Genomic DNA, 27,518 nt, shown 5'->3' with positions numbered 1-27,518 from the left:
CAGAAGCAACTGCAGAAATGAAAATTATTGTCCCTACTCGTATTTTCTTGTTTTTGTATTTTTATAATATATATATTGTTTTTTTTCTCTTTTGTTTCCGTAGTTTTTTTCAAAAATTAGTAACTTCTTCATGTCTATAAAACCTAACATATTGTCAACTTCAGTAGTTGTTACCTTTAGGATTCATGGAGTTGCACTATTTGAATAAAATTTAATTCTTGGGGTGCCTGGGTGGCTCAGTTGATGGAACATCGGACTCTTGATTTCAGCTCAGATCATGATCTCACATTTTGTGGGATTGAGCCCTGGGTGAGACTCTGCGCTGAGTCTGCTTGGGATTCTCCCTTTCATCCTGCCCCTCCCCTGTGTTCTCTCTCTCTCTCTCAAAATGAATAAACTTAAAAAAAAATTTATTCTTTAACATACAGTAAAGTTGACTTTTTGGCGTCCACTTCTATGAATTTTAATGCATATGCAGATTTGTGTGACAGCCATCACAATCAAGATACAAAACAATGTCATCACTCCCCCCAAATTTCCCTTGGGTTGTTCCTTTGTAGTCACACCACTTTACCGCCATAATCCCTGACAACCACAGGTCTAATTTCTATCGTGGCAGTTTTATCTTTTTGAGGGTGCCATATAAATGGAATCATTCAGTACTCTTTTGTACGCTTTTGAGACTGACTTCTTTCCCTTAGTATAATGCCTATGAGATCCATCCAAGTTCTAATGTGTGTCGATAGTTCATTTCTTTTTATTGCCGAATAGTAATCTCCTAGTTTTTAATATATGGTGGATTGGTGGTAGTTAACTTTATAATTCATCTGATAGATTTCAGGATATCAAGATGGATTGTCACTGAGAGCTAGAAGAGCAATGAACATCCCTCAGAGATGCAAGTTTTAATGCAGAGGTGAAAGCGTTTACGTAGGTTGAGTGGCAAGAGGGGGAACTGCCGTAAAAATGCACTTTAACTCACTTCTACCCAATCTGTCCTACTTTTAGTGTGCCTTCCTGAAGCAAAGAAGAGAGACAGCTAGCTAAAACATTTCCAGACTCCCTAGAAACCAGATTGTATATTAAAACTAGATTTTGCCTAGGAAATGTCCTCACATGAGATTCGGAAGGAGGGAGGGAACAACATGAGACAGCAGCTGCCTGAGAGTAGATGGATTCTTCCGGCTGACATGGCAACAAGGGCATTTGAGTCTTCTGCTCTAGTAGTCACAGAGGTTTGGATGTTTGGATTTTATTTATTTATTTATTTATTTATTTTTTATTTTTTATTTTTTATTTTTTTTAATATATGAAATTTACTGTCAAATTGGTTTCCATACAACACCCAGTGCTCATCCCAAAAGGTGCCCTCCTCAATACCCATCACCCACCCTGCCCTCCCTCCCACCCCCCATCAACCCTCAGTTTGTTCTCAGTTTTTAACAGTCTCTTATGCTTTGGCTCTCTCCCACGCTCACCTCTTTTTTTTTTTTTTTTTCCTTCCCCTCCCCCATGGGTTTCTGTTACGTTTCTCAGGATCCACATAAGAGTGAAACCATATGGTATCTGTCTTTCTCTGTATGCTAAGTGAAATATTTTTTATTTTTTGGTTGTTTAGTCTTTGAGCATTGCATGTGCTGAGATCCAAGCTTTGTTCCCTGGCCCCTCAAGAAATTCTGTAAAGCCCTCCATGCTGTGTAATAAGTTCCTTTTTTCCTTAAAGAAGATAAAGTGGATTCCCTTGTCCGCAATTCATCCTTTGGTTCTCAAATTGAGAATTTGGGGATTTCCCCTCAAATTCATTGTTGGATAAATTTTAGAAATGATTAAATTCATTGCTGTGAATATGAAATATTTTGTGTGAGCACTAACAAACTAACTGCTCTCATTAATGGTACTCTTATGATGCATTCATCCATGCAACCCATATTTAGTGAGTGCCTATGTACTAGATCTGGAAATACAGCAATTAAAAGAAAAGCAAAAACGTATTTTCATGGAACTTCCATTCTAGTGAGGAGAAATAGACAATAGGTAAAATAGGCAACATGCAAGATGATGATCTGCCAGGGAGAAAGGTAAAGCAGGGAAGGGATAGGGAGCATCAGCAATGTGAGAAAGGTGGCCAGGGAGGTCCTTACGGGGAAAATGACATTTGAGTCCTGAAGAAGAAGCATTCTGGGCAGAGGGAGCAACAAATACAAACACTCTAAGGTGGAAGAAATACATCTGGCAGGTTGAAGGAACAGCAAGGAGGCCAGTGTGGCTGGTATACAAGGAGCGAAACCTAGGGATCATAAAGTCAAGTAAAACAATGGTATTAACATTTTGTGTTAATGGGTGACATACAAGTCATCTAGAAAATGTATATTTTTATGCATATGCATATACTATTTCTGATTATCAACAAAATGCAAATACAAAACATAAAAATTCTGACAGGTGTAAGGTGGTACCTCATTGTGGTTTTGATTTGTATTTCCCTGATGATGAATGATGTTGAGCATTTTTCATGTGTTGGTTGGCCATCTGGATGTCTTCTTTGGAGATGTGTCTATTCATGTCTTTTGCCCATTTTTTCACTGGCTTATTTGTCTTTTGGGTTTGAGTTTGATAAGTTCTCTGTAGCTTTTGGATACTAACCCTTCATCTGATACGTCATTTGCAAAGATCTTCTCCCATTCCATCAGTTGCCTTTTAATTTTGCTGATTGTTTCCTTCACTGTGCAGAAGTTTTTATTTTGAAGAAGTCCCAATAGTTCATTTTTGCTTTTGTTCCCCTTGTCTCCAGAGACGTGTTGAGTAAGGAGTTGCTGCGACCAAGGTCAAAGAGGTTTTTGCCTGCTTTCTCCTTGAGGATTTTGATGGCTTCCTGTCTTACGTTTAGGTCTTTCATCCATTTTGAGTTTATCTTTGTATATGGTGTAAGAAAGTGGTCCAGGTTCATTTTTCTACATGTCGCTGTCCAGTTTTCCCAGCACCACTTGCTGAAGAGACTGTCCTTATTCCATTGGATATTCTTTCTTGCTTTGTCAAAGATTAGTTGGCCATATGTTTGTGGGTCCATTTCTGGGTTTTCTATTCTGTTCCATTGATCTGAGTGTCTGTTTTTGTGCCAGAAATACTGGTATTTCTTAAGAAGGAAACACTTATAAAGAGCTACAAATGTACCAATAACCTTGGCAATGCTTTAGGCACATTAACTCATTATTTTATTAATTCATTGCAAACAAAGTCTACAATGTCAGGTATTTTTAACTCTAAACTATGGATAAAGACACAGAAGCCAAGGGAGATTAGGTAATGTTCCCCAGATCACACAGCCAGTAAGCAGTGGAGTTTTGCTTTTAAATGCAGGTTTGACTGACTTCACTATCTTTTGAGTACCTCCATAACCTCTTACAGAAGGTTCAACTGTATACCCAAGTGAAACATTTTTCTTTCTTTACTAAAAATAGTTCTGTTTTGAGCCTTGAAAGAAATGGAGAGCAAGGGACATATATCCCACTGGTAAAAGTCTTTGTGGACTTAGAGACAGTAAATCAAAACACCCTAATTTAGCCTTTCCTCATACGACCTATTTTTCATTTTTTGAAGAACCATTTTGTTTCTTTTTGAATCCTCTCCATTTATCCTCCCCAATCCCCCATTCTTTTTCCCCTACTAGTTAATTTAAGATATGGTGACCAAATTGAGGTATAAAATATAAAATATACCAAATTGAGGTATAAAATATGGATAAAATATAGGATATGGTAGAAGAATCACTTGAGAATTACGCTCCTTTTTAATATACTTCAGCTCTCTTGTTTGAAAACTTGAACAATATGTATTTTCTGTAAAAAAATTTCCAAACATTTCTAAGTGTGGAAAAGTATAAAGAAATAGGAAAAAAATCACCCATAACATATTATCTAGAAAACATCGTTATGAAATATTCAGTCTATCCCTTCAGTCTATTATCTATCATCTATCTGTAATTTATATATATAATATATAATATATTATATATAACTTATATATAATATATTATAATATATTAATATATAAATAATAATTATAATATAATATATTAATATATATTAATAATTATAATATATAATATAATTATACAATATAATATAATAATATATAATATATATAATAATTTTTATATATAAGATGTATAATTTATAATATGCATATGTAATATGTAATTTATAATATGTATATTTTATATATATTATATAATTTATATATGTATTATACATGTAAATTATACATATTATATATATATATTTATTACTTATTTATATGTATTTTTAAGAAGGTTCCATGCCCAGCACAGAGCCTAATGCGGGGCTCAAACTTAGGACCCTGAGATCAAGACCTGAACTGAGATCGAGAGTCAGATGCTCAGCTGAATGAGCCACCCAGGCGCCTCACTTCTGTCTTTTCAAAAGGAATTTTTGGGAGTGCCTAGGTGGCTCAGTCGTTTAAGCATCCGACATGGGCCCAGGCCATGAACTCGTGGTTCATGGGTTCAAGCCCCACGGGGCTCTGTGCTGACAGCTGGGAGCCTAGAGCCTGCTTCAGATTCTGTGTCTCTCTCTCTCTCTCTGTCCCTTCCCCACTTGTGTGCACTCTCTTTCTCTTTCTAAAAATAAGTAAAAATTAAAAAAAGGAATTTTAAAAACAAGTAAAGATCATATTCATTGAAATAATTTAAATTTTTGAATATTTTAAAAATATGGAACAATACAGGGGGTAATAAAACTAACTTCCTAAGTGGATGAGCCCTAGAATCAGACTGCTTGTGTTTGAATGCCTATCCTACATCCTGCTGAGCAATCTTTGCCTTTATTTCCTCATCTGCAAAATGGGGACACTAAGAGTACTTCCCCGAGAGGGTTGTTTTACGGGTTACATGAAGTAGTGCTCTGAATGTTTTTGGAACAGTGTTGGTCTCTATCTATGAATAGCTCAATAAATGTTAGCCTTTATAATAATTACAACCCAACACCAACGAAACAACATTACATTCTGTCATATTTACTCCAGATACTTCCTTGTTTTTCTCTTTCCCTGTTATCCCTCTTTCCTTTCAGAAATAAAGTAAGGAAGGTATAAGTGAAGTACCTTGTATTCTTCTCAATCCCAGTCTCCTTTATTCTCTAGGCAATCACTCCTGAAATTGGTTCATATCCTTCTGTGCATGTTATTTTTATTTTGATTATACTGAAAAGATCTATTTTGTATAAGTTTGTATCAATTTTTCCCCTTTAACTGAAAGCATTTCATAAAAGCATTTCCCTCTATCAGAGATTTTTCATAAAACAATTCTTTGTGTTGAGAGTATATACCATTGAATATTATTATTTACTTAACTATTTCCTTAGTATTAGATAGTTAGATTTTATTTATTTTCTTTGACAAATAACACTGGTGCACACTTTTATCCTTACCCTTTTATATGATGATTTCTTGAGGTAGGATTGACAGATTAAAGAAATAAACATTCTAGCAATTCATAATGATTATGAAAATAATCTATGATAATTATGGAAAAATTAAAAACAAATATGTAAAAATAAGAGGAAAAACATCTGTATGCCACCATTGAGAGATTATCACTATTGCCATATTGATTTCTGGTCACAGTCCTTCTATAAAGCACTCTTAAACACTCCTCTTGCCCTACACACTATATTTGGGAATGTGCTGTTTATGAAAGTTTGTTTCTTGCTTTTTTATATTAACATTATATGAGCACATTGTCTTGACTCATTCAGTATTCTTTGGGAAACATAATTTTCAACATCTATATAACTCTACCGTGGGAAGTAGCAGAATTCATGTAAACATTCCCCTATTGGAGACATGTAGACTATTTCATTTTTAGTTGTATTAGACAATAATGAGTATTTATTTATTTATTTATACTTATTTACTTATTTATTTATGAGAGAAAGAGAGAGAATGAGGAGGGGAGTCAGGGAGAGGGGCAGAGGGAAAGAGAGAGAGAATCTAAAGTAGGCTACAGGCCCAGCACAGACCCCGATGCAGGGTTCAATCTCATGACCCTGAAATCATGACCTGAATCGAAATCAAGACGCTTAACCAACCGAGCACCCAGGCACCCAGTGAGTATTCTCGTATAGAACTTTGTGCTCCTTATTCCCTACTTCCTTAAACTAGAGTCCTGAAAGTAAAAAGTACTGGATTAAGATGTAAATATACTAAAGGTACTTAATGTATATTATCAAATTGGTTTCCAAAATACCTGTTCTTTTGAGTGTATAATGCACAACATACATTTGCTTAAACTATTATCGCTTTGCTAATTAGATACAGAAAACACTTTTCACTAATTTTTTTCATTTTGACTGTTTAAAATTGATTTTTAGAAAATTTGTTGCTTGAATTCATTTAGATTTTTTCTAACCTTTGTGAAGTTAGACAATGTCTAAAAAATTGGGCTTATTATACCATAATCTGATTTAAGTTAAAAAAATTTAAAAAAATCTATGTGTTTAGCATCGTTTGTCTATAGCAATGGCATTGTTAAATAGCAAAGTTTGGTTCAATTTTCAGGTATCTACTGCAAAAATTAAAGTGGAAAACTGATGACCATCTAGTGACTTTAAGCTATTTAAACCTTCCGAGTTGAAACTCTCCTTCATCAAATTTCATTAGGGATTCTATATTGTTTTTTTTAAACTCGATTTTTTTTCCAATATATGAAGTTTATTGTCAAATTGGTTTCCATACAACACCCAGTGCTCATCCCAAAAGGTGCCCTCCTCAATACCCATCACCCACCCTCCCCTCCCTCCCACCCCCCATCAACCCTCAGTTTGTTCTCAGTTTTTAAGAGTCTCTTATGCTTTGGCTCTCTTCCACTCTAACCTCTTTTTTTTTTTTTCCTTCCCCTCCCCCATGGGTTTCTGTTACGTTTCTCAGGATCCACATAAGAGTGAAACCATATGGTATCTGTCTTTCTCTGTATGGCTTATTTCACTTAGCATCACACTCTCCAGTTCCATCCATGTTGCTACAAAGGGCCCTATTTCATTCTTTCTCATTGCCACGTAGTACTCCATTGTGTATATAAACCACAATTTCTTTATCCATTCATCAGTTGATGGACATTTAGGCTCTTTCCATAATTTGGCTATTGTTGAGAGTGCTGCCATAAACATTGGGGTACAAGTGTCCCTATGCATCAGTACTCCTGTATCCCTTGGATAAATTCCTAGCAGTGCTATTGCTGGGTCATAGGGTAGGTCTAGTTTTAATTTTCTGAGGAACCTCCACACTGTTTTCCAGAGTGGCTGCACCAGTTTGCATTCCCACCAACAGTGCAAGAGGGTTCCCGTTTCTCCACATCCTCTCCAGCATCTATAGTCTCCTGATTTGTTCATTTTGGCCAGTCTGACTGGCATGAGGTGATATCTGAGTGTGGTTTTGATTTGTATTTCCCTGATGAGGAGCGACGTTGAGCATCTTTTCATGTGCCTGTTGGCCATCCGGATGTCTTCTTTAGAGAAGTGTCTATTCATGTTTTCTGCCCATTTCTTCACTGGGTTATTTGTTTTTCGGGTGTGGAGTTTGGTGAGCTCTTTATAGATTTTGGATACTAGCCCTTTGTCCGATATGTCATTTGCAAATATCTTTTCCCATTCCGTTGGTTGCCTTTTAGTTTTGTTGGTTGTCTCCTTTGCTGTGCAGAAACTTTTTATCTTCATAATGTCCCAGTAGTTCATTTTTGCTTTTAATTCCCTTGCCTTTGGGGATGTGTCAAGTAAGAGATTGCTACGGCTGAGGTCAGAGAGGTCTTTTCCTGCTTTCTCCTCTAAGGTTTTGATGGTTTCCTGTCTCACATTCAGGTCCTTTATCCATTTTGAGTTTATTTTTGTGAATGGTGTGAGAAAGTGGTCTAGTTTCAACCTTCTGCATGTTGCTGTCCAGTTCTCCCAGCACCATTTGTTAAAGAGACTGTCTTTTTTCCATTGGATATTCTTTCCTGCTCTGTCAAAGATGAGTTTGCCATACGTTTGTGGGTCTATTTCTGGGGTTTCTATTCTATTCCATTGGTCTATGTGTCTGTTTTTGTGCCAATACCATGCTGCCTTGATGGTTACAGCTTTGTAGTAGAGGCTAAAGTCTGGGATTGTGATGCCTCCTGCTTTGGTCTTCCTCTTCAAAATTACTTTGGCTATTCGGGGCCTTTTGTGGTTCCATATGAATTTTGGGATTGCTTGTTCTAGCTTTGAGAAGAATGCTGGTGCAATTTTGATTGGGATTGCATTGAATGTGTAGATAGCTTTGGGTAGTATTGACATTTTGACAATATTTATTCTTCCAATCCATGCACATGGAATGTTTTTCCATTTCTTTATGTCTTCTTCAATTTCCTTCATAAGCTTTCTATAGTTTTTAGCATACAGATCTTTTACATCTTTGGTTAGATTTATCCCTAGGTATTTTATGCTTCTTGGTGCAATTGTGAATGGGATCAGTTTCTTTATTTGTCTTTCTGTTGCTTCATTATTAGTGTATAAGAATGCAACTGATTTCTGTACATTGATTTTGTATCCTGCAACTTTGCTAAATTCATGTATCAGTTCTAACAGACTTCTGGTGGAGTCTATTGGATTTTCCATGTATAATAACATGTCATCTGCAAAAAGTGAAAGCTTAACTTCATCTTTGCCAATTTTGATGCCTTTGACTTCTGATTGTTGATGCTAGAACTTCCATAAACTCGATTTTTTAAAGTAAGGGTATTGATCAGAAAGTCACAAACCATTTGAATAAACTGCTGTTAGATTCTAAAACAGGTACAAGAGAACCAGAGTTGTTTTGTTTTTTTTAATTTTCCTTTCTCTGTCAATCTTGTGGTGGTTTTAATTACCTAAAGTCAAGATCTTTTCTACAGGTAAGACTGCTATGAAAAACATTATTATTATTATTATTATTATTATTAATATTATTATTATTATTATTATATATAGTTGACATACAATGTTACATCAATGTTACATTAGTTTCAAGTGTAGAACTTAACGATTTTATAAGTTTATACATTATGTTGTGCTCACCACAAGTGTATCTACCACCTGTCCCATTACATCACTATTACAATATCATTGACTCTATTCGTTTTCCTCTGCTTTTTATTCCCATGACTTACTCATTCCATAACTGGAGGCCTGTATCTCCCTCTCCTCTTCTCCCATTTGCTCAACCTCCTCCCTCCTCCCTTCTGGCAACCTTCAATTCTCTGTATTTATATTTCTGATTCTGCTCTTTGTTTGTTTATCATTTTTTTTAGATTCCATTTACGAGTGTAATCATATGGTATTTGTCTTTAGATTCCATTTATGAGTGTAATCATATGGTATCAGTCAGTCTGACTTATTTTACTTAGCATAATACTTTCTAGATCCATCCATGTTGCCTCAAATGGTACAGATCTCATCATTTTTTATGGCTATGGAATTTATTCTTTTATATATATAATTATATTATTATATATAATTATTTGTTTATATATGTGTATATATAATTCTACAGGTTTTCTATCCATTTGTCTATTGGTGCACACTTAGGTTGCTTGGCTATTATAAATGTCTTGGCTATTGTAAATAGTGCTGCAATAAAAATAGAGGTACATATATCTTTCCAAATTAGTGTTTTCACAATTTTGGGTAAATACCCAGTAGTGCAATTATTGGCTTGTAGGGTAGTTCTATTTTTTTTTTTTTTTAATTTTTTGAGGAAACTTCAAACTATTTTCCACAGTGGTTGTACCAGTTTACATTGTTCCAACCGTGTAGCGCTCCTTCCTTTTTCTCCGAATCCTTGCTGACACTTTTTGTTTCTTGTCTTTTTGATTTTAGCCAATCTAACAGGTGTGCTTTTGATTTGCACTGTCCTGATGATGAGTGATGTTGAGCCTCTTATCATGTGTCTGTTGGCCATCTGTGTGTTTCTTCAGAAAAACATCTATTCAGGTTCTCTGCTCATTTTTTAATTGTTTGGTTTTTTGGTGTTGAGTTGTAAAGTTCTTTTTTTTTAATGTTTTATTTATTTTTGAGATGGAGAGAGACAGAGCGTGAGCAGGGGAGGGGCAGAGAGAGAGCGAGACACAGAATCTGAAGCAGGCTCCAGGCTCTGAGCTGTCAGCACAGAGCCTGATGCGGGGCTCGAACCCACAAACCACGAGATCATGACCTGAGCCGAAGTCGGACGCTTAACCGAGTGAGCCACCCAGGCGCCCCTATAAGTTCTTTATATATTTTGGATATTAACCTTTTATCAGATATGTTGCTTGCAAATATCTTCTCCCATTCAGTAAGATTTTTTGTTTTCTTGATGGTTTCCTTTACTGTGTAAAAGCTTTTTATTTTGATGCAGTTCCAATAGTTGATGTTTGCTTTTGTTTCCTTGATGTTTCCTTTGTTTCTAGATTTCCTAAAATCTAGAAAATATTGTTATGGCTAATGTTGGAGAAGTTACTGTCAGTGTTCTCTTTTAGGATTTTTATGGTTGCAGGTCTCACGTTCAGGTCTTTAATCCATTTGGAGTTTATTTTTATGTATAGTATTAGAAAGTAGCTCAGTTTCATTGTTTTACATGCAGCTGTCCACTTTCCCCAGCATTATTTATTGCAAAGACTGTTTTTTCCCCATTTTATATTCTTGCCTCCCTTGTCATAGATTAATTGACCATATAAATGTAGGTTTATTTCTGTGGAGTCTCTATTCTGACCTGATCATTGATCTTTGTGTCCATTTTTGTGCCAATACCATGCTGCTTTGATTACTACAGCTTTGTAGTATATCTTGAAATCTGGAATTGTGATACCTCCAGTTTTGTTCTTCTTTCTCACGATTTCTTTGGCTATTTGGGGTCCTTTATGGTTCCATACAAATTTGCTTTAGTTCGCTGAAAAATGCTGTTGTATTTTGATAGGGATTGCATTGAATCTATAAATTGCTTTGTGTAATATGGACATTTTGACAATGTTAATTCTTCCAACACATGAGCATGGAGTATCTTTCCATTTGCTTGTTTCATCTTCAATTGCTTTCATCAATATTTTATAGTTTCCAGAGTACAGGTCTTTTACTACTTCAGTTAAGTTTATACCTGTGTATTTTATTCTTTTTGGTGCAATTGTAAATGGTATTGTTTTTTAAATTTCTCTTTCTGTGACTTTGTTGTTAATGAGAAAATTGTTTATTGACAGTGATAATATGTCTCACTGGAAAATCTGTAATTGTCACGTAACCTATGTGCATCGAGTAGGACAATCTTTATTTTTACAAGGAAAGAAACTATCCATTAGCCATGTTGTTAAGTCTTGCTCAGATAAAAAAATATATATATATATAATCTGACTCACACAGTTTGGATGGATTAAAGAATAACAAATATATAAAAAGAAAATAACTAAATAAGAAGTTATAGGATCATTTACACGATCTGTAGAAGCACAGGTGTCTCTGAAGATAAAACATAAGAAGAAATCACAAAAAGAAACATTATATTTGAGTACATAAAAATGACAATCTTCTGCAAAAAAGGCCACCTGAAACAAAATTAAAAGACTACAAACACAGAAATGTATTTGTGACATATGTGGTAAACAAGGTGTGGTACACAAAACTTACAAGATTGCTAGGGTGCCTGAGTGGCTCAGCTGGTTAAGCATTTGGCTCTTGGTTTTGGCTCAGGATCGTGATCTCACGGATATCAAGTTGGAGCCCTGCATAGGGCTTGAGGTTGACTGTGAGGAGCCTGCTTGGGATTTCCTCTCTTCCTTTCTCTGTCCGTCCTCTGCTTGCTCTCTCTCTCTCTCTCTCTCTCTCAAATAAAAATTAAAAAAAAAAAAATTAAAAGAGATTGCTTACAAACCAATAAAAAAAGATGGAACTTTAATGGAAAAATAGCCAGAGTGCCAGTGGAAAGTTCATGTGCACTGACAAGAGAAGGAAATATACAGTCAGTAAAAATACATATGAAAAACTATTTAATGTCACATATTGTAAAAATACATTTAAAAATACTAATAAGATAGCATTTTCATCTTCTACCAAAATGGTAAATATCTAAAGTTTTATTACAATCTAGAATGATGTGAAAGAAATACTCAAACTGCTGGAAACAACTGATACAAAATTTTTGGAATTTGGGAATTTGTGCACTGTTCATCAAAACCTAAAAATACACACACAACGCTATCCAATGACATCAATTGCAGAAAGGCATCATAGGAAATTAAAAGTAGAGGTGTGAACAGATTATGTACCAATGGCAGTCATTCTAGAATTATTTATAACATCAAATACTTGAGAAACAATGCCTAATATCTGATAGAAAATCGTGTTATCTCCAAAGAGCAGACGTTATCAGACAACTATTAAAGCTGTGTTGGCAGAGGGGTGCCTGGGTGGCTCAGTCAGTTAGGCATCTGACTCTTGGTTTCAGCTCAGTCATGATCTCACAGGTCCTGGGTTGGAGCCCCACGTGTGAGCGTGGGATTCTCTCTCCCTCTCTCTTTGTCTTTCCCCCTCCCCCCTCCTCTCTCTCTCAAAATAAATAAATAAACTTAAAAAAAAAAAAGATCTGTGCTGGCAGAGACTTCAATGACTTGAGAAAATATTCACCTTGTTAAGGGAAAACAGAAATTACGGATTATAATTCTAGTTTTGTAGTACACAGGCAGTTAAAAGACCATGAAGAAACGTCTTCGAGATGCTAATACCATTACCGTGTCCTGTCTCATTGGTGGGATCCCTACTAATTTTTACATTCTTCCTGATGCTTTTAAGTATTTTCCAAAATGTTTACAATAAACATGCATTATTATTACAACCAGACGAGAGAGAGAGAGAGAGAGAGAGCGAGCAATTTTCAGAAACTTGGGTGCTCCTGTTGAATAACAGGATAATTCATGTAATCACAGAATTGCAGGCCAAGAAGGGACCTCTGGGATCCCCCAAAGTGAGGAAGGCATCATGCCCATTTCGTGCACCAGTTGGTGTCCACTACCCAGTTCAGTATGTTTTCAATGAAAGAAAACATGAAGACCACCCCAGTAATCGTACTTATGGAAAAACTGCTTCCTCCAGAAACGAAAGGGGTTTCTTGCCCAAGGTGATACGGTTCCCATGAAATGACCCGAGGCGTAGCCGTACTTGTGGTTACTATTACTACCAACCCGTGCCGCATCTACTGCTTGCCAGGCACTGCCCTAAGTGCTTCATGCACGTCGATTAATTTAATTCTCTTCACAACCCTACGGGGGTAGGTATGGTCACTGTTTTCGTTAAGCAGGTGAGAAAACTGAGTCACCAACTGCATCGATATTTCATTCCCCTTTCCTCCCTGCCATATCACGCAAACCCTAATCACCAAAAAATCGATCTGACGCCCTCTAGCTTGGATGCTCACCCAGGGCTGTTCCTAGGGCGCATCTGGGAGTGTGTGTGATGCGGGTCAGTTGGGAGGTTTTAAAACGGCGCCGCCGGATAAACAATATCCTGGTGTCCAGTGTTTTACTCTGGCTCCATCCCTGGAGCGCCCCTCCTGGCGGGCCGCGGGGACCGGGGACACCAAGGGGGGCCCCGACCTCGCTCGCCCTCCGCGGCGTCGCGAGGCGCGGGCCCGGCGGCGGCGCAGCCCCCTCCGGACTGGACTCGCTCCGCCGGGCCGCAGCCCCCGCCCGCGCCACCTGCGCCCAGGCCCCCGCGTCTCCGCCCTGCGTCCCGCCCCCGCGCCGCGCCCGCGCCCCGCGGTCCCTCCCTCCGGCGTGACGGGAGCACCGGCGCCGGCTGCCCGGCAGCGAGCGCAGCCGAGCTGTCAGCGGGCGGACGGGCAGGGGGCGAGCGCGCGGCGAGCCGAGCGCGCCCCACCCGGGGAGGCTGCCTTCCTGCCGGCCGGCCGACCGCAGCGGGACGGAGATGCGGCTCCTCGCCCCGGGGCCGGCGCGGGGGAGGGGCCGGGGGCGGCGGGCGGGGACTCCCCGCTGCGGGCTCTCGCCGCCCTGGAGCCCCGCCTGGATTTGCTGCTGGGCGCTCGCCGGCTGCCGGGCGGCCTGGGCTGGGGACCTGCCCTCCTCCTCCGGCCGCCCGCTTCCTCCTTGCCTGGAGGTGAGCCGCACCTGGTCCTTTACCTGGAGTTTGCGGGGGAGGGGGAGGACCAGCGGGAGGATAGGGGCGAGGCTGGTGCCCGTTCGTCCCCCTCCCCGCCGTCGCCTTTTGCCTTCCTTGGGGGACAGGGGCTTTGGTTTGTGGCAGGGATGAAGTTGCCCGCCCCGGGAGGCTGGCCGAGAGAGGGTGTGTGGCTTTGCTGTCTTTTGGGTGATGCTTTTTCCGTTCGCGCTCCTGTTCTCAGGGCACTGAAGGACTTTGCGGCGCCCTCTTCAGAGTGCCAGGCTTGAGGACCTGGGGCCTTGGGAGAGATTTCAGCGAGTGGGATGGCGGGGAGACTGGGGAAGCCCCGCTGCTGGGATTTGCAGACCTGTCTCTTCACAGCTCTTGCAGAGAGCCAGATACTGCCACAGGAGGGTTTCCCGCTCCCCCCGCTCCCCGCCCCTCCTCGCCCTTTCTCCAGTCCCCTGGCTTCCCCTAGACCTTGTGGGGTCTCTACCAACCCCTTCTTCCCCCTCGCCCGCGCTCAGCTTCCTGATGAGGCCCTGGGGACTTGCTAAGCCGGTGTGTGGTATCACTTGGCATCCTTCTGGCAAAATATGGATATGAATTAGGGAGAATAAAAGAGTGTGTACTTAGAGAAGAGGCGGGTTGGTGATCTAGAAAATTAGAAAAGACAGAGTGAATATGCTCCTTTTGGGAGGTGTTCATCTGGATGAAGCATTGCCACTGTTTATTTTGTGGTTCGAGATTATTGTTGATTTACAGCCAGAAAGAATAATTATGGGTGATGAGATTTTCTCTTGCTTTGAGGGGAGCTGGACTTAATGTGCCAAAAATTTACAGGGGGTGTCATTGGTAGTTGTATTGGGTGTTTATCTTTCCTTTTAGTGTTCCAGCAAGTCCATCCTCTTAATGAAAATCAATGAGGGGAAGGAAGCAACATTTCTGACCTACTTTGAGTGATTACGTTGGGCAGGATATGAGGATTGAATACTGTTTTTAGGAAGATTGTTAGGAATCAGGGTGATGGGTCATTTTAATTTTTGTAGCAAAAATAGGTTAGCCCATAGCCCCTCTGGGAAGAATGGCCAGACACAGTTCCTTTGTGTGTGAATGCTGTAACTTCTGAATTTTACCCAGGCTTGAACTGTAGAGTATTTGTGTTCTGGACCTCATCCATCTTCCTTGGATTTTCATCTTCCTCTCCCATAGTACAAGTCCCAGGACAGGCTGAAATGAGAGAGAATCAGATCAAAGGCACGTGTGGGAGCACGCAGAGCATTGCAATTGGGGAAATCAGGGCAAGTGCTCAACAAACAGCTGTGTTTAACTTCAGAGTTTATCAATATAATTAGTAGTGTAATCTGTGTTCTCCAACTTTACCTATCACTTGGGAATGATCCGTTCCTCCACGTTTCCATGGGAAGCTGCTTCTTGGATATCCTCGGGTTGAACAGTTATAACAGGACAAACCTAAAGCCTTACCTCCAGCCCCCGGCTTCAATATACACAACATACTTCTTTTTTCTGAAATGAGAAGTCTTGTAACACTAATTCTTAGTAATGAGGAATCTACTTGAACCTTCAGGGTGAAAGACATGGCCAATGGAGTGATGCTTTTTGGTCACTACAACTAGACTGATCCTTTAAATTTTTTTTTTAATGTTAATTTTTGAGAGAGAGAGAGACAGAGAACAAGCAGAGAAGGGGCAGAGAGAGACACAGAATCTCAAGTGGGCTCCCGGCTCCAAGCTGACAGCACAGAGCCTGACGTGGGGCTCGAACCCACAAACTGCGAGATCATGACCTGAGCCGAATCAGATGCTTAAGTGACTGAGCCACCCAGGTGTCCCATCTGATCCTTTAGATGACCACATGGACCACACAGGTACACCTAGAAAGAACAGAATAGGAGTCTGCAGCCTAACAAAGAAATACTGAAATGAAAGGCAGGAAGGTGCCAAAAAGTTGAGGAAGTTTCTCTTCAATTAATTCTACTCTTTGTTGCACTAACTTTAGAAATTGCATGTGACTCAATTCCTTGAGGTCTCGTTTGAATTTTCCCCCCAAAAGTGGGAATAAATGACTCATAGAGGAGGGTTGTATTGAGCTTGCCTGTGGCTCGTTGTATTTTTAGAAATGGTGATGCACAGATCCATTTATATTCTTTCCGATGACTGGCAACATTTGTAAGATGACTGACGGGGAGTTAGAGCTTTCTTTGGAATTTGGAGGGGCCAAGCAGGATCATAGGGGCTAAATTTGCTCCTGGCCATCTGGTCTAACTAGCTGAGACAGTTTTATAGAATTGATCACGGTTTCTCTCTGACATTATTTTTGAGAGCAAAGGGAGAAGGGCAGGTGTTTTTCAGGCTCTGAGGGTAAGGGTCTGCTTGTCCTGGGAGGTAGGGGGGAGGTGTCCTCTGAAGTAGAGGTGTGGAATTGTAGGCCAAACTCCTGTGAGCACAGACATAAAGTAAGTATTTTGCGTTCAGTCTTGCCCATTTGTCCCTTTCCACTATTTAGTAATACAAACAGGTGGGGCACCTGGGTGGCTCAGTTGGTTAAGTGACTGACTCTTGATTTGGGTTCAGGTGATGATCCCATGGTTTGTGAGTTTGAGCCCCATATCTGGCTATGCACTGACAGTAAGTAGCCTGCTTGAGGTTCTCTCTCTCCCTTTCTCTTTGCCCCTTCCATGTGTGCGCATGCTCTCTCTCTTAAAATAAATAAACTTAAAAAAGAAAGAAACAGAGGTGAATGGCACACACTAGAACAGAACTGTGAGCTGGGGAGGATTGTAAGAGTGGGGTCAGAGGCTGGAAACAAAGGCCAGCTCTCAATAATCTGAGAGAATGTTGAAAATGATGGAAAAATCTGTAATTCTAAACCTGATATTTTTTCCCCCAGGAGTTTGAGTTTCACCCTCATTGATCAGTATTTTTATAAAAGTAGTCATGATTAACTGAGTTATGTAGACTCTGATTTTCCTTGCTTGGTTTTGGAGGAAAGCAAGGGAAGGAAAAAGAGCACAGAAAGTTGTCCTGGGACTAGTCAAGTTATAATTGCTGGAGTTCGGGAAAAAAAAAAAAAAAGACAACTGGGTTATGGATAAAGTTTCACTTAGATTTTTGCAGAGCATTGGACTCAGGGGTGAAACTCATAAAATACAACTTACTTTGTCAAGTCATTGGATGATGGAGCCAAAACAGGGAGAAAAAAGATTACTTTGGAATACTCAGCTGGTGATCAGATCAGTAGAGTGGAAGCACAGGTATCGACAGGAAAGCTATAGGTTGGGAGACAGAAATAAAACGTAAAGTCAGTGTGCCAGCAGAGGGAGGACAACAGGATGTGACTTGGGTAAATGGTGCTTAAAGAAAAAAAAAAATGAAGACTGGACATCAGAATGTGCAGAAATAATTTCTCAGGCCTGTGTGTAGGGAAAGTTATGAAGGGTAAGCATCCTATGGATTTCTTGGCCCGAGTTCATTGCTTGTAAAATGACAGTAATAAAAACTGACCTACCTTTTTCTGTTGTGAGGATGAAGTTACTATATATTAAAGGAAAAATAAATCTATATAAATGTGAGAGTTGATTATTGCTGGATTAGTAGACCTATATTGTGATATTTCAGAAAGGGTCTACGGGGAGATTTCAGAGCTTCTTCAGAGGATAGGCTTATCCAAGAATTGAATGGAATGGAATTTTTGACTCATTGAATAATAGGACTTAATGGAACTGCCAGAGGAAAAAATGATAAAGGCCAACAGATGATTCAGAATTGGAGTAAAGTATTAGAAGATAGAGTTATGAGAGTAAAAAGAACAGAAGTAAGTGGATTATGTTTGCATTATTTAAATTTTGAAAATTAAATCAGAAAATAGCTTGATTCTTAGTTCACTGCTCTCAAATCCTGCATAATACGATTCCACTGGTCTCTGAATCTTGAGGATGATAATGTCCTGCCAACAGATTTTATTCCACAGACATTTATTGAGCTTATACTATGTGCCAGGCGACATGTCAGATGATGTGAAATTACAAATTAAAAAAAAAATTTAATTGGGTAAGGGTGAGACAGAAATGTAAACAATTGCAGTGATTGGGTGCCATGAAAGGAGAAAGGGGATGTCACATCTAGTGAGAAAGATCATAAAAATGCCCTGTAGAGGAAGTGAATGAGACCTGAAAGATGAAGAGGAATTTGCCAAGTGGACAAGGATTATATGTGAGTGTGGGCTAGAAAGGACATCTCTGGTGTAGAATATAGGTTGAAAAAGGGCAGAGAGACAAAACAGCTTGTAACTGGAATACAGCATGCTCTGGAGAGTTTAGTGAGAGATGAGTCTGCGAGGCAAGCAGAAGAAGCTTGATCATAGGGTACTCCATATCATGCTAATAAGCTGGTCTTCATTTGGTGGGTGTTGGGGAGCAATAGAAGGATGTAAAAATCAGGAGCAATAAAGTATGCTCTACTTTGGCAACAATATGGAATCCATATTAGAGGGCTAGGAGATAGAAAGGGGTAAGACCTGCTAGGAGCAATTGTAATAGTCCAGGTAAAGGATAATGGACCTCAGCCAAGAAGCAGCCATGAAGATAGCACAGCAGGTGTGCTGGGAGAAGGTAGAATTTTCAGTAAGTGGATGTGGAGGGTGAGGGAATGAAAGGTCCTGGCTTGAGGAGAAGATGGTGCCTCTAACCTCCTTGAGAATGAAAGTGAGGAAGACAAGATGAGGACCTTGGTTCTGGAGAGGTTGACTTTAAGTAGAGTTGGTCATTAGGCAGTTGGGTATCAGGCCTTGTTGCTTAGGGGTCTGTTCAAGTTCACTTGAACTTGAACAAAAGACATGGTTGAAACTGCTGGATTGGATGCTCGTCCAGAGAGTGGGAACAAAGAGGATGAAAGGTAAGGTTTTACTAACATTAAAGGCGGTAGAAATCAAGGCATCCGCAAAGGAGACATGTAAGTAATGCTAGTGTGAGGGAAATGGACTGTACAGAGTGTGAGGAAGGTGAGAAAAGCCTTCGAAGAAGAAAGGGGTGGTTGTGGTGTCAGTTGCCCAAAGAAACTCCAGTAAGATGAGGATTAAATAGAATATTGAATCTGACCATCAGGTTGTTGGTGCTCAATGCCAGAGTGGTTCCTGTGGAACGGTGGGGATAGCTTGAGTATCAACTGAGAGGCAAGGCAGGGGTGATAGAGCAGAACTTTATTATACAGCATTTGTAGATTAGGTAAGAGATTGGGTCTTCCACGTCTGCATAAATCAGGAGAATTGCAAATGGCCATATCTTCTGTTTCAGATTCGGATGGCAACAGTTGAGAAACTTTGAGCAGGTGGTCTCTGAAGGTCATGAGCTGTGGGGGAGGGTGTCAGAGATTCTAAAGTCACACTGCCCGGAAAGGGGTTAGGACCCAGCCTCTGTTTTCAAGCAGTTGAGATAATCTTTTCTGCGAGGCTTGTGGAGGTGAATTTTCCATTTCAAGTCCTTCCGCTGAGAACCGTTTCTCATGTTTTAGGCAAATGCGAACAAGTCTTCACACCATCAATATTTACAATGTAAAACTAAGAGTTGACAGTTCTGTGAAGTGTCATATTTTAGCACAAGGGATGGAAATAGCAGAGCATAGTATAGAGTGGCACATTTTCCTATCATAGTGCATTCTTCAGAAGTGCCTTGGATCTTCTTCTTTATTGTCAGAAAACACCAGCCAAATTTGGGTTGCCTTTTCCTCCCCATTGAAGAAACCATGGATATTTCTTGTCCCTTTTTGCATTTCTTAATCTAAGCTACCTGTAGTATTTCAATATTAAACCCATATTTATTGTGTACTTAACTACCAGCTACTGGTGGTGGTGAAATGGCGCACCATCCATATGGCCCTGCCCACACTGAGCTTTATAATCTTATGAGGGCAGAATGGAAACAACATAGCCCATCATACAATCATGTTTACCATCGTGGTGTGATTTGCTGTGTGCAGGACGGGTGTATAGCTCTCCTAGTCCAGGGTCAGGGGATTCCCGAGGAAAGGACGTTTAAGCCCAGTCGTAAAGGAAGGGTAGGGGTTTGCTGGATGAAGGTTGTGTTTGGTGGCGATAGAACATCTCAGACAAAGGAAGCCGCCTGGCCAGGATTAATTCCTGTATCCTTCTTTAAAGCCTCAACCCTTTAACTGCTAAAGACAAAGGATCTTTTCTCTGAATTCTAGTCGCAGCCCATTGTTTACTCTCGGGCATGTGTATGCTGTTCTACAAATGTTTTGCACGCACAGGACCATCCTGTACGGTTGGGTGAGTTGTGCCCTGAAGAAGGGCACCCAGCTAGGGGGGCAAGTAAGAGCTAGAATCTGTCCTGTGTGCATGTGGCCAGCCAGCTGTCCTGGCACAGGTTGGCGTCCATCTGCAGGAAGGAATACCTTTTCCCAATTTATAGTCCAGAAGAGACATCATTTTCTAAGTCATTCAAAGGTCATATGCTTTACCAGAGGCTCGGAACATCCTCCCCCACTCCCCCAAGTACATGATATGCTCATTGAGGGCAGGATTTCATCATCTTTTTCAACAGACAGTGATTAAATATCTTTACGTTGAAGACACTTTAGGGGTTTTAAAGATGAGTAAGATGTAGGTCCTCTTTTCTGGCAGCACTGATCACTGCCTTGAAAGTAAAGTAGTGTGGGTGGCTTCCACTTTTTAAATTATAAAAAGAAATTGATCTTTATAGTACATTTAATCTTAATTGACATCTTCTCTCATTTGTACCAGATTTAAGACACTGAAATAAAAACCCAGTGATCAGAATATATTGAAGTCTATTCTCAACTCAGTTTATAGCTCTGGAGTTCAGGATACTATTTATTGCTTATTCACATCTTCACTTTTATAGGTCTTTTCTCTAGGTCAGTGGTTCTCAAAGTGGGATCATAGGACTAGTAGTGTTAACATTACCTGGAAACTTGTAAGAAATGCAAGTTCTTGGGCCTTGCACACAGCCTGCTAAATCAGAAGCCCTGGGGTTGTGGCCCAGCAATCTTTGTTGCAGCCAGCTCTTCAGGGTTATGTTATGCCCTGAACTGTCCTAGTTAGAAGGGGAGGAGTACAGTTTACTGCCTTAAACCCAGGGATCTGTTTCATCGTTAAAACTCCTTCAGCTATAACTCAAGCTGATTGCTGTTTCTGCAGGGCATTTTAGAAACTCCTGCAATAATCACATCCAGTGGGGCGTGAGCTCCTCCCATTAGCCTGAAGTGTATCAGAAAGCATTTCTCTGTTATCTTCTGTACACCAGGTACTAGGCAGGATGCTGCTGCTAATACAGGATGCAGAGGACCTTGTCATCCCTCTCTAGGAGCCTAAGGCCTGAGGGAAGACGGAAACATGGGAATTAATGAGTGTTTCTCTCTGAAATAGACATTGGAACAGATAAACATGGTAATATAAAGAAAGTATGGTCAGCCTTTTTGGTTAATGTTTTCCAATGTTTGCTACTTAAGAGGAGGAGAGTGTTGTGTATACTTTGCTCTAACTGCAAAGTGTCTTCTTGTTAGAGTAGGTGTAGTATCAAAGGTGGGCAATCAATATTCAAATTTGTACTCGGTCACCGTTTTATGTGACCATGTGCAAATCATTCTCTTTGAGTCTTTCTTTGTCTGAAAATGAATATAGTAACTCCTGCCTTATCTACATTAGAGTTACTGGGAGAATCTAATGAATTTGAAAATGCTTTGTAAATTTTAATGCAATGCAGATAGCAGTTATTATGCACGTTGAAGTTAAAAACAGTGTTTCTGAAGGGATGGACTGAAGTATGAAAGGGCTAGGAGGTGGATAAGAAATTTGTTAACTTACAAAAGTATTTTATAGGGGTATTCTTTTTTTTTCATGTTTAAATTTTTAACATTTTATTTATTTTTGAGGGACAGAGCATGAGTGGGGGAGGGACACACACACACACACACACACACACACACACACACACAAAATCTGAAGCAAGCTCCAAGCTCTGAGATGTCAGCACAGGGCCTGATGTGGAGTTCAAACTCAGGAAGTGCGAGATCATGATCTGAGCCGAAGCTGGGCACTTAACCAATTGAGCCACCCAGGTGGCCCTAGGGGTATTTTTCTAATTATTGAGGTTGTGTGTTGTGAAAATTTTAGAAAATAAAGTATAAAAAAAGTCAGCTGTAGTTCTTCCACTTGGGGATATCTGGTATTAATGTTTTAGCACATTTCCACTTGCACATTTTCTTTCTTTTTTTATTTTTCTTTTCAAAACCACAAGCGAGCTTGTGTTGTGTCTTTTCCTCTCTTGTTATAACCATTTTCCAATGCCACTAACACTTCTTTGTAAATATGTCCATAATAGTTATAAATATCTTAATATGTAATATATTGCAAAATATTGCATCATTTGAATGTCTACCTTTGTTTGCTTGTAAGTCATTTACTTCACCATTTCGCTGCATATGCTCTTGTCTAGGTGAACGATGATCTTTTCTTTGCTAAATCCAGCTGTTGTTCCTCACCTTTCCCTGCCTTGTCAGAAGCCCTGGACTTGGTTGCTCTGTCACCACTAAAACTTTTACTTGGCTTCAGGCACACCTCACTGTCTTGGTGTCTCTCTACACTGTGATTCTTCAGTCATTACTGGTTCTGTCTCATCTCCCTGATTTCCTTACACTGGGGCTTTCCAGGCTTAATCCTTGGCCCTCCTATCTTTTTTTTTTTTTTTTTTTTTTTTTTGGTCATCCTCACACTCTTGGTGGTATCATCTAGTTTCTTAGCTTTAAATACTATCTACATGTGGACAGCTCTCAGATTTACATCTCTCCTCTCTGGACCTTTCCCTGGATTCCCAGCTTGCACAGCCTTGGTGTCTCCACTTGGATAGTTGAACTCCAACCTGACACGTTTGAACCTGAGCTCCTGAAACTGCTCCAAACCTACTCTTTCCCCATTTCCTCTAATGAGAACTCCTCCCTTCCAGTGGCTCAGGCCTAAAACTTTAGAGTCTCCACAGACTTCTTTTTCTCCTACTTCCTATATCCAGTCTGTCAGCAAACTCTGTTGTCCTGCTTCAATATAGTTAGCGTCAGAACTTTTCACCTTCTGGGCCACACCACCATCGTCTCTTGCCTGGATTATAACTTCCCGTCTAGATCTCCTTTAGTTTAATCTCAACAGAGCACTTAAGAGATCACATTAAAACATAAGTCCAAAAAAGGGTTATTCTACTACTCATAGCTCTTTGAAGGCTTCATTCAGAACCAACGCTGGTGGCTTATAGGACCCAGTGTGGTCCAACTTCCCATTAAGCCTCTAATGACGCTTGAGAAAGCCTGTTTCATAGGACTCTCTCCATTCTTGATTCTGCTTCAGCCTCTCCAGTCTCCTTGCTCTTTCTAGAATGTGTTATGTGAGCTCTTGTCTCAGGGCCTCTGCTTTGCTCTGCTTGCAACTTCCTTCATTCAGCTATTTGGCTTTTCTCCCTCATGTGCTTCAGGTTTCTACTCACTTGTCATCTTCTCAGTAGGGCTTTCTCGGGACTCCTGTTAAAAATAGCAACCTCCTCCTTTCTATCCTCATTTTGTGCTTTCATTTTTCTCCACAGCACTTTTCAGCATCCATTATAATATATATTCTAATTATTTTTTTGTTTTGTTTTTATGACACCCCTCCCCCCCCCCCCCCCCCCCCCCCCCCCCGCCAATAAGTTGCAAGCTCCATCAAGACAAGCCAGTTGCTTCTTCCCTTCCTCTCTCTTTCTCTTTGAAAATAAGCTACTTTATCCCTGGCATTTCAAACAGGGCTTGAGACAGTAAATGCTTAATAAATGCTTCTTGAATGAATGAGTATATTTAATTTGGGGTGCTGAGGTTTTTAATTGTTTGTAATGTACAAATGTTTTAATAACATAAAACATTGTCTGAGTTTCTTATTATTGAAGATACATTACTTGCAGCAAAAATCTTAGGTCAAAGAATGTGAAGTATATCCTGGGCAACACTGGAAATTGTTACTTATTGCTACTAACTTGATGGTGGAAAATGCTGTCTCACTGATGTAATTAACATTTCTTTAATCACTACTGAGAGTCAATATTTTTCATATCACTTAGTTTTTTGGAGAATTTTCTGTTTAGGTATTTTCATTTAATGTTTTTCTTACATATATAAGCTCCTCATTGTAGTAAGGATACCATTCAGTATACACTGAAAATATATTTCTCTAGAATTTTTTCCTGTCCACATGTCTTGAGATAATATAATACCCAGAGAAAGCAATTAGTTATTTAGACTGTAAAAATATATGGTCTAAAAATATATAGAATTACTTAACACATAAAATAGCAATAAATTTAATTTTTATTTATTTTAATTTTTACTTTTTTAAAGTTTATTTTGAGAGAGAGAGGGAGGGAGGGAGGGGGAGAGAGAGAGAGAGAGAATATCCCAAGCAGGCTCCAGTCTCTCAGCCTTGAGTCCCATGTGGGGCTTGGTCTCATAAACTGTGAGATCATGACCTGAGCTGAAACTGGGAGTCGGATGCTTAACTGACTGAGCCATCCAGGCGCCCCTAGGAAAATATTCAATTTTTAAAAACACTGTTGTTTGGTACATAGTACCTTACTAAATTCCTCCAATAAATGAAGTCTATCATGTGTTTGGCTGACAAAAATACTAAAGCAACTGCAAAATGACTAAGAATTCTTGGGCTTGGAATGACAGTCTTTTGTTCTAAGATTGTGTTTTTGAAATTTCAGGATCGTCCTACTTCATTCTGTGTTATTTCTTTTTCAGTGGCCATTCATATGTTTATCTGTTCATCTAGCATGTAATGAGTTCATATCCTGTATTTCTTTCACTGGGAAACCAATAATGCCTAAGTCTATGATTATTACAGTACAGACGGGTTACATGCTGTGAGGGAGTTGTGCACAGGGTTACACGGAAGCAAGGAGAAGGGGCGACTGAATCAGATTAAGGAACCCTGGCCTCAGAGAAAGTCCTGTTGGAGCTGAGTTTTGAAAGATTTCCCGAAGTGCTTTCTGGAATGCACAGAGGCCAGCATTTCTCGGTCAGAGAAAGTAGGTTGTGTAACAGCACAGAGGACTTAACTCCTATGACCATTTCAAGGGCTAGAGTGAAGGCACGTGGGTAGGAGTGGCAAGAGATGGCTAGGTTGTGGGGAAGGCAGGAAAGCTATGGGGAGCCACTGACATCAGGTTAGGATTATTCTGTTGGTAAATGGAGGATGAGGAAGGAGGGATCTTATTGGAGGCAGGGAGATCAGGTAGGGGACAGCTGCCTCTTCCACGGGGAGAACAAGAAGTCAGAGCTGGGCAGCTGACAGAGCGGGGTAGTGGTAGTATTCAATGATACATCGCAGCCTCCAGGGACTGCTAGGGCTTTAGCCTTGGGCTGCTGGGTAGATGCTTAGCCTTTCATTGAGACTGAACATTTAGGAGGAGGAGGCCAGGTGGCTGAAAGAAAGAGGATGAGTTCATTATTGGCATCGTGAGTTTAAAGTGCCCAAGGGACTTCCAAATAGCGCTCTCCCAGAGACAGCTGGATGTCTGCGAGTGCAACAGAGAGACAGCGTGTAAGCCACAAGCACATAAGAGGTACTTGAAGCCACTGGCGTTGATGAGGTCACCTGAGCTCTTAGCAGGCAGCAAGAGCAGTGTGCTGAGGAGAGGGCTCTGGGAAACGCCAGCATGTAAAAAGCAAGCTGAGCCAGAAGCAATTGAGAAGGAAACTGAGAAGGCACAGCCGATACGGTGATAGCACAGAAGCTGGTTGAGGATTGAAGGGGTAGCTGACCACCAGGAAATCTGGAGGATGATACCCACGTGGTGTTGCTTGATGTTTAATCAGGCGTTTGAAACATCATATCCTTGTGGGCAAGAAGCAGAAGTATATGCTGAATGATCGTATCACTAGGCAGATTGTTGGCTATTTGAACCCAAATGTACCCTAAGGTTATTAATTTAAGGAATTGATGCCAATCTGGAGGGAGGTGTTCAGTGTAGTACTATAGTCCCCACGTCATGCACAGGGGATATATTCCAAGACCCCCAGTGGATGCCTGAAACCCTGGACAGTACTGCACCCTATATATACTGTGTTTTTTCCTGTACATACATTCCTGTGACAAAGTGCTATACATTTTGTGTAAGAGATTAACAACAATAATAAAATAGGACAATTACAACAGTATATTGTGGTAAAAGTTACATGAATGTGATCTCTCTATATCTCACTGTACTGTACTCACCCTTCTTGTGATAATGTGAGATGATAAAAGGCCTGCGTGATCAGGTGAAGTGAGGTGAATGACAACGTTGCATTAGGCTATTATTGACCTTCTGGTTATACATCAGGAGGGGGATCGTCTGCCTTGGGGTTGGTTGCTTATGGGTAACTGAAACCACCAAAAGCAAAACCACGGCTGGGGGCCTAGTGTACCTTTGGTCTTAGTATCTAATCTTTGAGTTGTTGTTGTTTTACTATTTAATCGATGTTTTGGTTTTGGGAAGGCTTAGCCAAATTTTGTAAAGTCAGAAATCTGGGAAAGATGCCTAATGACTTGGAAAGCAGAACTGGGATTCAAGATGATTTGAAAGGCTAGAATAATGGGCAAACATAATTGTTCTAAGTATAGACTGTCCTTTTGGGTTCTGAAATTTAGTTGTTTAAGCATAGGATGAGGAAGTCTTGCTGAAAAAGGATGAAGAAGTCTTGCTTAAAAGTACTTCTGAAGCCACAGATGTCACGTGGCTGCTAAAAGCACTGATGGTGTGTGTGTTAGGCTCTATTAATAAGAGCAGAGTACTTGGCTCACAGAAGGTAGACGTTTAACTTAGGTTAGTGATTCAATTTAGGAGTAATATTTGAAGAGGGATATTGACATATGGCGATGTTGACTTGACGTGCCAGTTAGGAAATGAAGTATTTAGAAGGTATGTCCAAATACTTGATGACTGACCAAAGGAATTGAGGCTGGGTAACTCTGAGAAAACTTGAGGGAATCATGATAGCTTCAAATGCATTATGTGCCGTCACGTATTAGAAGCATTAATATAATGCTCTTTTAGAGGATGGTATTAGGATTGGTGGGTAGTAGACAAAAGGGTGCAGATTTTAGTTCATCCGAGAAGGTGTTTTATGTCAGTATCGTCATGAACTGCTTCTTTGTACTTTGGAAGTTGCAGGTTTCCTCTTTTGGGCAGGCTGATGGCCTAGGTCACATCTGTGGGAATGATGAGTTCTGGTTCCCTACTGTGTGCCTATATTCATATGGTGGCTTTAAGGGACAGTTCAATGACTGTTCAAGTTACATACATTCCTCTTGTAACAAGTA

At 40.1% G+C, this 27,518-nt stretch overlaps 1 protein-coding gene across 1 annotated transcript in view; it reads left to right on the top strand.

The window, feature by feature from the left end:
• Positions 1-13,864: 13,864 nt before the first annotated feature.
• ELAPOR2 (endosome-lysosome associated apoptosis and autophagy regulator family member 2) overlaps positions 13,865-27,518 on the top strand; it is a 176,118-nt gene continuing 162,464 nt past the window's right edge. Inside the window, exon 1 of the mRNA XM_049641373.1 lies at positions 13,865-14,141. Coding sequence (XP_049497330.1) covers positions 13,953-14,141 — 189 coding nt within the window. The 5' untranslated portion in view covers positions 13,865-13,952. The remainder of the gene's footprint in view (positions 14,142-27,518) is intronic.

Source organism: Panthera uncia, chromosome A2 (genome assembly GCF_023721935.1).
Source record: "Panthera uncia isolate 11264 chromosome A2, Puncia_PCG_1.0, whole genome shotgun sequence".
Classification (NCBI taxonomy): Eukaryota; Metazoa; Chordata; class Mammalia; order Carnivora; family Felidae; genus Panthera; species Panthera uncia.
This window is presented reverse-complemented; position numbering and strand designations above follow the sequence as displayed.